The sequence below is a fragment of the Lipophrys pholis genome, assembly GCF_963383615.2.
Source record: "Lipophrys pholis genome assembly, chromosome: 7".
Lineage (NCBI taxonomy): Eukaryota > Metazoa > Chordata > Actinopteri > Blenniiformes > Blenniidae > Lipophrys > Lipophrys pholis.
Window position 1 is genome coordinate 15,967,247 of NC_137638.1, and position 15,258 is coordinate 15,982,504.

A 15,258-nucleotide genomic window follows, 5' to 3' on the forward strand; every position below is an offset into this window, starting at 1 on the left:
GGAGTAAATTCTGACACACATATAGCTGGGAGAAATTACAGGGGAGATTAGAATATTTAATTGCGGCCACATCTTCCTTGGCACACACGAGCGGCCTTGTTGATAATGACTTTTGTCAGAGATAAACAATCTTTATCGGCGGCCTTGGTGAAGCCTTGGAAGCTGTTTAAATGAGGCAGCAGTCTGGCGAAAGGCTCGCAGTGACAGCTCGGATAATGTAAACAGACAAATTACTGATGACTATGCGATGTCTCAGTCCAAACGACCTTGCCAAAAAAACAAGGAGATAGGTTATCGCGTCCGCTGTCTCTGTTAATTGATGGGATGTCTTGATTTCCATGACATCTTCTCCTGAAACCTCCACAATAGCTGTTAAAAGGCTAAACACACCTTTCGCTTTGTGTCATTTCTGCCCAGTTATATATATATACACAACATGGGCGCGCTGGGATAAAAGCTGACTCAAACAACTCATATGTGGATGCCATCTGCTAAGAAATGATATTATTCACACGACTTGCTTCAGGGAGTGGGTGTACTAAAATACTGCGTCTGCAAAAAAAGACCCGAAAAAAATTGTAGTATGGGTTATGTTTTTGATATTGCTGACTGCAGGTGAGAGGGGAACTGGAAATTTGTACTCTGTTGTATTTGATTGGAAAATACACAAACACAATACTTTTCTCAGAAATTAAAGAAAAACGTACTTTTTAACATAATTAATTTGCAGTTGGAGACATTTCATTATATTCATCTGCATACAGTGAGAGTACAGTTCTCAGACAAACAATACAGAATAGTAAGATATACCACAATAGATATGGACGTAAAGCAAGATATTTCTATAAACATATTGGCTACAAATAAGCACCACTAAAGATCTCAAAAGATCATTTGAATTTGTAAAGATATTGTTGGACATAAGAAAGAAGATATTCTGGACATCCTCCCTGATTTGAACTCTATCCTGAAAAATACACATAAAAGTACTACTTTATTATAGCAATGTGAGCATTTGGTGGTTAACATTGCTTGTCCTGGTGACTTTCAAATAGTTTATATATAACCTGAATGAAGGCATTAAAAACACGCTATTGACATCTATAGTCATCTTATCTAAAGTCACAACATTTGTATTATATCACTGATAGATTGTTGTCCACAGACAAATATAGCAAACAGAAGTATAATGCATGCATGCAGCAGGATTACTTGAACTCCTCCCTGCTCAGTAAAACCAACCCGAGGTAAAACATTCATCAAAGCTGATGTGAAAACAAAGATGCACTCTGTGCTCTTTGGTATTTGGCCATAGCATCAATATTCAATAACCTCAGCTGAACTGGAAGACTGTCTGCTCTATTCTCCTATTGTAGATCTATACATGTTTAATTGCTGGCACTGAATGACTATTTGGTAGATTGTTGATTGCAAACATTGTTTCCCCTAAATCCCATTTCGTTGGATTAGCTGTACGTCACTGTTGTCAGGCACGTTCAATCTTGAGGGGAAGCAAATATATGCTGCTTTTCTGAGAAGGGGATTCATTTATCAGTGTATTCACTTGTATTTCGAATATATTTTGTATCCTGCTGTAGAGCTAATATGGGTAGGGAAAGGGAGGGAAACATGTAAATCCTTTACCTCACCCTGGCTGCATTGTCATCAGTACCATAAGGGCGCCCCTATAGGATTTCTTCAATTGTCAAATGCTGTGTTTTTAGTCTTTAATCGTCTTCTGACGTGCATTAGCCAAAATGTAGTTATTGTGATGTGAATTGACAGACTTGAGTGATGCAACACCTGTGCTTCAAGAAAAAGCTCCTCTCCTGCTGTCATTATACAAGATCAATACATCTAATCACACATGCTGGTTTCACCGTATGTCTCCCACATGAAAAAACATCATCCTTTGATTTAACCAGGGAGTAATAGGACTGAGGATTCGTGTAAGACAAAGAGCTCTGCTGTGAGTGTTACAGCATGTTCTCTATATAGGAGAGGTTGTTCTCAGTTCACTCTGGAGGGTTTGGTTTCAGCTCCAGATCACCTCAAACATGTGATTCCTCAGTTGTAATATTTAAAAGAAAAACCCACATGCACAGCACTGGTCAGCACAAATACTTTCATTCACACAAGAATGCTGTCCACATTAGTCCCCTATGACCCTCAAACAGAAACAGGTCAAGAAGTGCCTTGCTCGAGTGTAACGGAGGAACAAAGGCAAGAACTATTCCTTCCTCCCCACCTTTGAATAACTCACAGTCCCCCCTGTGCACCGTACATCATCTGCAATCCTTCAGGAGTCCATTTTTTAAAAGGATCGTCTCCACTTATAAAGGCTTATTATGTTTCTTTGTCATGTTGACATGTTTCTGTTTACACTTTCATCTGTTGACAAACGAGCTGTCTGACACACACTTGTATCTCCTGACAGATACATTGCAAACCAGAGCAGCTTCTCCTCCATCAACGACAAAGACCTGCACTACTACAAGAATCTCAGGAACCTGTGAGTCTTTCATGGCGCGCATTACCAAAGAACCAAAGTTTTGGCCCGAGGCATATCATTACACACATTTTTTCATGTTAGATATGTTTGTATTATTGACTATATTGTTGATGTTATTGTGCTCTAAGTGATCCTGATGTATAGGGTGCATCCAGGAAGTTAAGCACGTCAACAGAGTTACTTGTTCGTTTCAATGTGCTTCACTTTGTAACATACATGCGGAAATTGAGCAAAACAGCATTTATGTTTGATTCTAAAATCGAATTGTGTGGGCGTGTGGCTGTGTGCCACATGCCTTTATGTAATTGTCTGAATCTAAAGAAACCTCTTCCAACAGGCCACATAAACATCTGTTAAGTAGACACTACCTCATTTCCAAACCAATATTCCATTCGGCAGACGAACAATTACTAATCACAATATGCATGTATATGGAAATATATGATTTAATTGTAGCTGGACCTAATGATTGGAACCAAACTTTTCATGCATTATTGAGAGCGGCTGTGTTTGAGGCATCGTGGAGAATAAATGGTAGCGTCAATGAAGTACGTCAAAACTCATTTACACTTTGTGCTGTGAAATTATTCAATGACAAGAGGGTTGATATGGTCAGGCAAATAATTCCAACCTTTGAATTAATGCATTTTGAACATAGACGGTAACTTGTGATTTCTTCTGGTCTTTTTTTTTTTTTTTAAACCAATAACATTTATGGACAATTACAGAACACATGACGTTTCTGAAACTAACACATTACATTGCAGGGAAGTAGTTTCCAGTGTTGTTTTTCTTAAACAACAGGAATGTGACAGTTTTTGCAGAAATCCAGTCAGAATTGTATCTCATGTAGAGATTCTTTTAGCTTTAGATTGAACGATTCAGCTGATTTTGTCAACAAAATATCACAAAAGTGGAAATAAGAAAATAACTAAAGGTGCAAACACTTAATTTCAGAATATTTCAGTGAGGGTCATATAAAAGATTAATAAATGCTTGAACGACATGTAATGACATATAATGGAATACGTGTCAATAATGTAATAAGCTAGGCATGTTTCAATGTAATAAAGTCTATAATGTAATAGCATGCCAGGAGTGTAATAAGATAATTGATTACTTTTCATATTAACATTTTGCCAATAATGTAATAATTTATTACATGATTGACATAGCATTTGAATAAAAATCCTTTGAAATTTTAATAACTGCAGCCAGTAATGCAATGATGACATAAAATGGACTTTATTTCTTGTGAAAAAAAAAAGAAGCATTTTTTTTTCTTTTTGAAAGTTTTGTGCAGTAGATGGAATTGGATTTTCGTTAATCTTCGGCTTTCCCCCCCTCCCTGATTTTGCAGCATTTCCTGTTTCTGGAATCCTGACAGGAATAGTTGTAATTTTGTCTTATCATGTTACTTCAGCTGATAAAGAGTGGGGAGCTTTATCTCAATTCTGATACAAATGCTGAAGATACCCGATTCTTTCAATAGATTAGGAAATGCTTTCTATTTTATGTCCAATTTCTTGTCCTTAAAGGCAACTTGACATTTCAGAACTGTTGAAGCCTCTTGGATGAGAGTTGAAACATCTTTAAGACTTTTAAGCAAACCTTTTCGTATTTGAAGACCGGGATACTTTAATCTGGATGACCAGGCGTCTTCACAGAGATAGATTTTTTATTTTTTTTTAATATTCCCAATATATCTAATATTGTACACGGTATCGATACAGTTTTATCTGGCATTATTTCTGTAAATATCACCTTACTGTGAGGTCAGGTAAATACAACCTTTGTGTGTCTACCTTGTCTCAGTTTACACTGCAGTCCTGTACTCATATAACATTACTTCTAACTCTGGTGCTGCATTAGGATCCATAGTACACCAAATGTGTCCTCAGACTTTGAAAGCATGTAACGTCACTTTATGGAAATCCCTAAAAGGCTTTTTGCCGGTGTTTGTACTCCTGATATGATGACTTTTAGAAATGCCCCACTGAGTTGCACAGTTGTTTGTTTTCTCTCGTTTTTCAGTTATCGAATGTTTTTCACGGTTTATGGATGTGTTTATAATGCTGATGTTTTTGTTTTGCATCAGAACGGTGACCAACAGCAGGCTCACTTATGTATCAAAGCTGGCCTTTCAGAACAACGTCAAGCTCCAGTACCTGTAAGTAGAAACTCCTGCTGCCTATTCATGGCTTTGCAATGATGTCACCGCAGTAACTTAGTCACCATACTCGTGGTAAATATTGTCAGGGATGTGTAGCTCTGGAGCAATCGTGCTGTAATTTGAAGAAAATTAATTTGTAATGTTACGATGGAAAAATACTGATTGCTGAGAGTTTGATGGAAAATGAAGTCCAGAAGAGGTTAACAAGATTTATAATTGTTAATCTTGTCAAACTATTAGAGTTTGATACTTATGATACTTAAACTAATTCCCTATACTTAAGGTTAATTGCCACCACCCACAGAGGGGGAAACTTTTAATGAGTAATATAGTGGAGGTCTACAAGTGTACACAGGAAGAGAGACATTGCAGTCGGATGTTGCTTATACAACCTTATACTTTGTTGTGGTGTTATAAACACACAATCTCATTGCCTATTCGATTTAATTTTCAGGAATCTGAAAGATAACAACCTGTCGTCGCTGTCCTGGAGGATATTCAAGCACCTCAACATCTCCTATCTGTGAGTTCACAGGAGCTTTCTCCATCTCTCTATCTCGGAGTCTGTCAGTCTGGTTTCCCTTCCAGTCCCTATCTCGGCGTTTAGATGTACAGAGACCTATAGCTTCGGTAATGTCATGCATAGGTTTCTGTTGTGAAGCTGGGTAATAGGTTTCTTTTAATACTGGAGTTCCCTGGAGGCTTTAAAATTTAGTTTCAGGCAACAAAGTGATGACAGATAGGAGCTGAAGGCCGATAAGCTGCGGCACCTGTCAATAAACACAGATGCACCCATTCCACCGCCTCCTAACGCTGCAATAAAGCGATGTTTAACTCGCTGCTCATTGAGTTACTGACGTGTTAGAATTATGTGAAACCCGTAACGTTGTGGAATTTATAAAGGGAACATTTTGAAATTACTTGAATACCCTGAACAAGATGAAGGAAGTTTGTAGTGTTTGCTTTCTCATATGGAGAGTTAAATACACCCAGATATGGTAGAATGCAGGTTAACACTATAGAAAGACTGGTCCAGGCACAGCAAAATCACATCTTTAGAAATGAGCAGTATGGCTAACAAATTACATAAAATAAATGAGTGGAGGGTAAACCACCATTGACTTGAAGATAAATGATTAGAACATTTTTATTTGAACTAAAATGAATGCCATGTTTGTAATGGTGTAATGAAGACAAAATAAAAATAATTAAAGGTGCACGTAAGCTGATTTCAGAGCCCTATGAGAGCTTTTACTTTCAGCATCTTCACTGCAGATCAATCAGCTGCTCACACATCTTCTATAATGATGCTATAGCAAACTTGGCTTCCAAATGCACTACTTGGTATGAGGCAGTGTTTCTCATAATGAGGGGTTCGCTGCTCCGGCGCTTCTGCACAACAGCAAGATAAATCAGTGGTTCAGGGGAATGCCTTGTCCCTGCAGGATCTTTCCCCTTTTAAAGTCTGAGAAGAAATCCTCATAAAAAGAAATACTTGGAGGTAAAATGAACAGATCTCAATGGCCATTGATGTCTTATAATGTCACAAAGAATAAGAAATCTGGCAATAAAATTCTCAGTTAGTGTATAAATTGGGTGGGCCGAGAGGCCTCGTTTGGTTTATGCTTTGTAAACAGGGGGCCCATACTGTGATACTTTTAAAACCTTTGGTGTGCAGCAAGGTGATCACTTTGCTTTAGTTCACTGACTCGATGTACTTATATGCTATATGTCCATACAAAAGATGGATGAATGACTCCACCTTCTTAAATCAGACCCTGTAAACATCTGAACGAACATTTGATCAACATTTTTTTGAGAGGCAAATACTGTCGGGCTGGATCACATTGGCTCATGACTCTCATGAAATAGCTCGTTAGGGTTTGTCATTGTTGATTCAGTCTAAAGATCAGAAGTTAATCGCTCAGTTTGCGTCAGAGGTTACACAGTATCTAATATTTTATCTGTACGAAGGTTAAACTAAAAGAAATAAGATGGTGTTTTGATGGGCTGTAGCAGGAAATCACTGGCTCTGGCTCGGGATTGATTCTGCAAACAGCAACATTTGAACCTCAACCTCTTGGTTTTTGTTTGGATTAAACGAAAAAAGGCGAAACTGTTCATTAGTAAGCTATTAGAGACAGATTTCTTGTTTTCTTAAATTCAGCTCCCTCGCTCACCATTTCCAGTTTTTATGCGAAGTGAAGCGAACACGATTATAGCTGCTGCTTTATGTTTGGAAACACTGAGTGTGGAAATAACATTTCATAAATTCTTTACTTAAAAAAAAAATAAAAAAAATCCTCATTTGAATTACTCCTTTCATACACGTTTAAACTGTGCAGAGACAGAAGCCAAACATTCCTTCTTTTTCTTCTTCTTTTCTAAAAGTCTCTCTATGATGCTCTGCTGCTTGCTGTTCCCCACAGGTTTTGATCATGTGTGTGTGTGTGTGTGTGTGTGTGTGTGTGTGTGTGTGTGTGTGTGTGTGTGTGTGTGTGTGTGTGTGTGTGTGTGTGTGTGTGTGTGTGTGTGTGTGTGTGCGTGTGTGTGTGTGTGTGTGTGTGTGCGTGTGTCCAGGATCCTTTCAGGGAACCCGCTGCACTGCTCCTGCGACAACATGTGGATCAAGTTGTGGTTAGGAGAGGAAGCAGACATTCAGGAGTTGCGCTGCATTGAGGATGGAGGAGGACGCAAACTCCTGTCCAGACTGACACTACCAAACTGTGGTAAGGGCACACACAGATAGAGCATGCTCCCAGAGAGAGTGAGGAGCTGGAAAAAACATTGACAGGCTGCAGTGGCGTGTAAAGCGTTGAAACACCTGGAGAAGAAAAAGAAAAAAAAAAAAAGCAATCTATAACAGTTTCCTGTTTAAAGATTTTTCCAAATCGTTCCTTAGATTTTGTGCGTTCCTGCTCGTGTAATGGGCACATCTGTTTTTTTGTAAAGGGCTGTGTGTTTGCACAAATGTGCATGTGTTTAAGTGCAGGACATTAAGAATACAAGAACAGTTATTGTCAGACAAGTGTGTTAAGTGTTCTGTTAGTTGTCCGGTTGTGTGTGTGTGCGACTTGAGGAAGTCAAGTTCGCTGTTAACACCTGCAAGAGTTACTGTACAAAGAGGACAATTCATGCATTGAGTAAAGTTGCGGTCGAAGTCTGTAATATCTGCTTGCATGTGAGTTTCCACAGTCTGCAGTGAGGATGCTCCACATACTGTATTCCACTTACACCGAGCTCTGCTTAGCCTGTAAATTGTAATTTCCCTGGGCACTGTGCCGCGCTGAAAGCCACAAGCTCTCACACATGAACAAGCAAACAAATGACTAAATGAAAGCATGCATGCACCCTGAGAGCCCTGCTGTCATGGAGGCCTTAGAACTGTACTTAGGTCTCTGCCGTGTGTCACTAAAATGCCATCAACACTAAACAGGCTGATGGATCTTTGTGCTGGGGGGATGTGATACATAGATTAGCTGCCAGATGGAGGTGTGTGTGCGCCGTGTGCTCCATGTGCTGAGTTGTGTCATCTTAAAGAGTGGTTATCGCCACCCGAGACGCAGGTATAGAAAGGTCAGTGCGCAGGACGTTATAGAGGCACATTATACCGAGGAGGAACATTTGTGTAATTCAACACACAGATGCTATCAGGGAGTCTCAAAGATGCTGAGTAGAGAAATTTCACTGCATGTATCACAATAAAATGAAGTGTTATATAGACCATCTGCACTATGTCCTATAGCACTGGTGACCTGCTGTCACGCAGCAGATTTCATATCCTTTTTCTTTCTCTGAATCATCATGTTTTGTTCATCTACCTATGAATCCATTCTGGATTTGTGGAAAGCCGCACTATAACCGCAACAGTCTGTTTTTATGACCAATAAAATGCATTTTTCATCAGATTTGATTACAAAAATAGATAACCATGTCTCAGTTGAAAAAAAAAAAATCTGATAAGAAATAACGTGACATTAAAACATACAGAGAAAGCTTACAGTGTGTACCCTGTGTACTCAGCAGTACTTACAGTAAAAGTTTAATGTCAAGCTAACCAGCAAGCTCACTGTCGGTGTGGGACAGGCTTCCACAGACCACAAGCTTTTTATGTACTTGCTTATGGGAGTGTTTATCAAGCTTGAATGTATAAATGTCAGCAGTTAATTGACGCTTTATTCTTTCCTACTTTATACCCACTCCATGAATTTTTCATGAATCTTTCTATTTTGAACACTCTTCTATTCATAAACAGTGTCAAATTACAACTTGACCTGTCTCTGAAAGTCTGAGGCTGGATTAGTTTTGTTTTCGAGGCACATATCTGAGCGAAAACTGACATTCAATAATAATAATTTAGAGGTTGAGTTTAATCCAAGTAAACAAATTAAATTTGTTCCAGCCTTTGGGGGGCTGAAAAGTCCAGTCAGATTTAGTTTGTTTTTGTAAAGTGAGCCTATAACAAAATCTTCATGTCTGGTTTAAATATATAAAACACACAATGAGAGCAGTCAACACAGCTTTATAGGTCTTGGATTGAAATCTAATCGGATTTTCACCCTCATAAACCAAAAGATAAATCTGGAAGTATTTCTCTGTTGTTGACAAAGTAAATGGATCTGGTCAAAAATAGCTTGGGGCAATTGGGACGTGCAGGACACAAACAATAAGTTTGCTTGCAGGAAGCTACAAATGTCATTGATAACTCCTATTGATCTGTCCCCTCTGCCTCTCCTCCATTAGCAGAGGTTATTTTTGGCATTAGCACAGTTACAGCGGGGCCCCTGGAGAGGTGGCCAGGGGACCCCCTGGCAGAGTGACATATGAGTAGGAGGACATGGTTGGTCAGGGAGAGGGGGTACCAAATAATGCCCCAGGGCTGACACTAATACACCAAAAGACCTCTCAGTCTGGCCAAACTGCCGGCTTCCTTCTCTGTGGTCATCATTCCTTCTCTTCATTTTCCATCTGTCCCCCTGCTTTATGTATATCCTTCTGTCTGTGTGCCTCAACATTTCTGAGTGACATTATGAGGAAAGCACAAAGGAGAGGAAATGCCCAATGATGCCCCCGGGCTGCCACTGATCTCTTAGATGAGCCTCATATCTGTCTCTGTCTCTCTCTCTCTGTCTCTCTCTCTGTCTCTCTCTCTGTCTCTCTCTCTGTCTCTCTCTCTCTCTCTCTCTCTCTCAACTCTACTCAAAAGTGCTGCTCTGATGTTACTGCAGTCAGTCCACTGCCTGAGCAATACAGAAACAAGTCCACTATGTCACTCAGCAAAAATGCTGGCCTTCAAACAGCTGCAGGTCTTAACACACCCCCACACCGTTATTTGTTAATAAGATAATTTAAACCAGCGGTTTTCAACGTGTTCGGGACGCCTTCTCCACAGGATTCGTTTTAAAAAACAAAATTGCGTTAAAAACAACTGTGTGGAATCTAAAATCCTAATATATTTCAAAAACAAAAAGTGTAAACAATTGAGTGTGAAAATTAGGGCAGTTGCAGATCAGAATTGGAATTTAGAAATACTTAATAAATCTGTAGGGAACTTTTTTGGATCAAGGCTTAACAAATATTTAAAATCAAATATGTCCAGGAGGGTTCAAGTTGTGTGTGCCTCACATTAAAAGCCCTGATTTAGACAACGCAAAAGCCCTGTAGGACTGAAGAGTTTGTCATTCTACATTTCTCTTCCTCAAGCTGTGCTTTTACTCAAGGATAGGATGGAAAGATGTAAAGTTTGCGTTGCTGGTTATTAGGTTTCTGTAAAATACTTCAAACTGCATAAAAGTGAATAACTGAATCCAGCTGTCCTGAGAAAAGGTGTGTCCCATGGGCTGTGGGACGGACAACAGATGGATTACCAGACTTCTTCTGGTCATATCAGAGCACAGGTGGAGTCTGTCTTGTCTTCCTCTGAGTTTGTCTGTCATTCTGTCAGTTCATCAGTTATTCTGCTCGAATGATTGTCTCCTGGGCTCCTTTGACATTTTGCCCTCTCTTTTTCTGTCTTTTGATTGTAAATCATGTCATTTTCCCCTCTTCGGCTTGTGTTTCATCTTGGCTTGAGTCTTCCTCCTTTTGTGTATCGCAGTTTTATGCATAAAACAAAGATGCATTAGATGTGCACAAATAGTAAATGGAAGATCAGAGCAACTAAATTGGTTAGATCCTTTTCACTGCTCACTTTGCAAGTAATTAAAAGAGGTATGAAAGCTGTAATACAAAATCTTTTATCAACACCAAAGTAAGTCAACACTATGCACTCTCAATTACTCTATTGAGATTTCTCTAAAGTTAGTTGAGGTAATCTAGTAAGAAGTTGAAACGCTGCCGAGTGCTATTCTACTTTCATTTAGGTCTCTTGCCTTCTTTTTGAGGCGATGCTGTTGTTAGGAGGGAAACTTTGCCAAGGAAAGGATTCAGAAACTCCTGCAAGAAACCACGACTTAAAATAAAAACAGAGGAGCTCCCCTGGTCAAAACACTTCATTAAATCATTTTTATGGGAGGAAGAAGAAAGAAATTGCTATGACTTTGAAATATGATGGAAAATGTGTGCGTTTAAAGACCGAATCCTATATTACACTTCACAATTCATAGCGAGTGCCAGTGCAGGATGTTGCGTTGAGGACCGAACAGCATGGAACAGAGGTCAAGGTAGTAGACGCTCCTCCCTGAAACATTCACTGGGTACCTTTGATGAGTGGGGAAGTCTCCTCCTCATTACAAGTCTTATACATCTAACCCTAACCCAAACCGTTTACAACATGTTAATATCCTATCCTTTAAGGCTAAAATCAGTGTTGACTGTAGAGGAGGAAACAGTGGTGCAAAACAGAGATAATGAATCCTATAAATTACAAATACTCCAAAAACAAAAAAATCAATATACTCGAGTGAAGTGGCACAGTATGGTACTTCATTATCTAAAGTACAATGCAATTTAATGGTGATAATAAAGACCTTCACATGATCTGAAGTCATACTCAAATGTGGTGTTAATGATTGGCTCTCAAAAAAAGAAAAAAAGATGAAGCCGTAATCATTAACAACTATTAATGCTACTCATGCAGGTTTTTTTTTGTCCGTCTTCATGCTGGTGTGAATCACTGTGACAGCGTTTTGACAGTTTCATGAACAATACAACCATCCAGGAGCAAACTCACGGACAGACTTTGTGTTGTGTGACCCTTCAGAGCATTTCCTCACTTGCGCTGTACAATATTTTGTAAGAAAGGTGTATCTCTCTCTCTCTCTCTCTCTCTCTCTCGCTCTCTCTCTCTCTCTCTCTCTCTCTCTCGCTCTCTCTCGCTCTCTCTCCTGTAGATAGAAAACAGGGCTATATACTGTACGGGAATATTTTTTTGTAAACATCTCTACAAATGTAGCTATTGTGGATGTAACAAGAAGTGACAAGGGGTGACAACAATGACACCTCCAACAATGCAGATCAAGTATGCAGCGCTGTATTGTGTGGAAGTTTCATTCCACAGAGCAGCTGCTTTCCTTTTAATACGAGTTGTGAGCAGATATTCAGTGTCACATCACCTGGGCATATCCGAGATGCTGTGCTTGTAATTCACAGCTCATTCATAGTACAGTAAACGCTCTGAGCGCTCCTGGTGAATGAAGGGAGCCTGAATTTAAGAAGTGAAGGAGCATCACAGATGGATATATAAGCATGGCTGATTCAGTGAATCCTACACACATTCAATTTAGATGGTTTGAAAAGGGTTACAAATTTCTCTGCAAGGGAAGTCGCTTTTTCCAAAAATAATATTTTGTTTGTGACGCTGATTTTTTTTAGAAATTCATCTTCAAATCAAACGTAAGAGGCACAAAAGAGACAAAATGCAAATAAGCTGCAAATGGCACCACAGGGCCCTACAAAGTCATGTGAATAGACCGAAGAGCCAAAGTATTGACAGAGAAATATATTTCTTATGAAATAAGAAGCAAAAAGGACACTACATAAGTCCTGCACAAGCCAAAATTCTTTAAGAACCTACATTAACCAGGGTTATTAAAAATAAATGCCACCAGGATACAGTTCCAGGACATTATCTCAGTGCTGTCCTACAGGTAAGACCTCTTCTCCTGACATGAGTGCATTATTTCCAATTATACATCCTGGCAGTGGGAGATAATTTTAACAATGACAAGGACACCCGTCATAGTTATGACCACGTGTATGCATGTCCTACCTCCCATAAGCCACAAGGAGGCAGATAGGCTAATTTCATCAGCAGGTTGAATGAATAATGAGTTGCTTTCCAAGTAAAACATCTTTATCTCAACTAGAAGTATAAAATGATAAAGAAGTGAAAAGAAAAAAAGGTGACCTTTCAAATCTAATTTTGATGGACACTATAAACCGTATTCTTACTGCAAGTGTGTGACCTTCAAGCAAATGCAGGTCATAAATTACAGTCAAGACACAAATGCATCAATGGGGACAATACGGGAATTTCAAATGCATCCATATGGAAGTAGACTTGTTCATAATTGGTAATCCATGCAATATGTGATATTCTATGTGGGCGCTACAGGGTCCTCCACCACCTTAATTAAAACACAAGACGAGACACTAATCTTTCATACAAAACGCGGCTCTCTTTACTCGTGTTTGAAGAAAATATCCCAAAGCAATGAAGCTGTTCGGAAAACTCCTCATGACTCGTACCCTTGTGGAGACTCTTTATGTTAAATTTTGTGTTTTTTCTTTACTTTAGAGGTATTTAAATAAAACCAATGCAGAAAAACTAAAAAGAAAAAAAAGACAGAACATTGATGATTTCAGAAAAAAATGTTCTAAAGTAGTTCTTTGGTTTCTCATTTCACTCGGTCTCAGATTTAGATTTAGAAATTTTCAACAAATCTTCTCACTATCTTATTAGACTGATCCTAAACATTGGACAGTCCAATTTGGGCAGTTTGGGATGACTTTACATCGTATAAACAATACAAAGTCGAATGTAAATTTCCAATACAAGTAACTGCCATTCCCAATTTTCCCTCTGGGGAGACATAAGACAGCACAGAGCGAACAGCAGCTAGCAGCAGTGCAGTCGTAAAATTTGCCTTATTCGAAGATGAGGACAAGTTTGCATAATGCATGCTGAGGGTTTCTGAAATCCTGTGGCCAAGGAAGCAACTTGCTTTTACCAATCGAAGATGCCTGGAGAGAAACACTGCAGCAGATCGGATTTTGGATTGCACTTTTTTTTTTCTTTCATTAATTATTTTTTTTTGCATATTCTGGTATTTCTTCCTAAAAAGACAACAAAAGCTGCCTGAATTTAATGGCTTCTTCTTCTATACTGTCCCGGCCCCACTGAGAAGAAAGAGATTGATTTATGCTTACTAAAGTAGGATTTTTGGGTGTCTTATTTATTGTATTTGAATTTTAAGTGTCATTCATGTCAAGTCTTTACTGTATTAACTGACATGATGTTCATCACCGAGAATTAAATGGAACTATTAAACCTTGATGTGAACAGCTAACCGAGTTGACATGTTGAAAAATTGTCGTTAACAGGCTTAAACGTCATTCGCTGATAAAAATCCATCTATGGCCCTGGACCACAAACTGGCATTGTTTCTCGTCAAATCTTAATTACATCACATTTAAATGCCGTCTGCCTTCTACGACGTTTTGCCTGAAATGTTTTGTGTTGTTGGCTGCCGCTCAGCAGACATTTGACTGTCAGTATTTTCCATATGTTCACCACTGGCTGCAGGTGCGTAGCGGCACGGGCCAAATGCTGATGCACATCAGCTGAAATTGTTCCACGTCATGACTCATATGTTGTCACAGGCACAGACTGGCTTACCAATGCTAACTACAAAAAAGAAAATCCTCATGATTTCACATAAGGCAGTTGGCTTGCCACCACTCAAATGACTGGTTTTTACTGCGTCTCATGGTGATTGAGTGGGTTGCCGTAGTGATAAGTGGGTTGCCCTGGTGATAAGCATTTTGCCAACGGACAGGGGAGTGGGGTGGGGGTGGGTGGGGGTGATAAGATATCTGTCCAGCTTTATCTGCAGTAGCTGTCTACACCTCTTCTCTTCTCTTCACTTCTCTTCTCTTCTCTTCTCTTCTCTTCTCTATCAATCTTATTGGACAGGGGACAAGGATGGCAAGACTCTGATTGAGCCTGATTGGTTATACTCAGGTCACCCCCTGGTCAGCACTATAGACACACACTCACCTATGTACACGTCCACACACGGCGTCCCCAATGTCTTTGGTTTGACGGACGCTTCAGACTTCAGACTGTGTCCAATCAATTTAGTACTTGTGCTGCTGAAGACATGCACTGGTAATCAGTGTAACCATCACTGTGTTTGAACTCTGTCCCTTTGTCTGACTGTTTGATTGGGGTGAGTGCGCTTAAATGAAAGAGAGAGAGAGAGAGAGAGAGAGAGAGAGAGAGAGAGAGAGAGAGAGAGAGAGAGAGAGAGAGAGAGAGATTGAATTGGAGGTCTTTTCTTTGTGTGTGTTTCGTTTGGCTCTGCGGTGGTGGGTGTGTATTTGCCTGCTCTTCCACTTTTATTGTTGAGGT

At 39.4% G+C, this 15,258-nt stretch overlaps 1 protein-coding gene across 1 annotated transcript in view; it reads left to right on the forward strand.

Annotated features, from left to right (window-relative positions):
• Window positions 1-15,258, forward strand: part of ntrk2a (neurotrophic tyrosine kinase, receptor, type 2a) — a gene marked incomplete at its 3' end in the record, with an annotated part of 96,945 nt that overhangs the window by 1,425 nt on the left and 80,262 nt on the right. Inside the window, exons 2-5 of the mRNA XM_080466707.1 lie at window positions 2,438-2,512; window positions 4,611-4,682; window positions 5,140-5,208; window positions 7,266-7,414. Of these exons, the coding sequence (XP_080322833.1) occupies window positions 2,438-2,512; window positions 4,611-4,682; window positions 5,140-5,208; window positions 7,266-7,414 (365 nt within the window). The remainder of the gene's footprint in view (window positions 1-2,437; window positions 2,513-4,610; window positions 4,683-5,139; window positions 5,209-7,265; window positions 7,415-15,258) is intronic.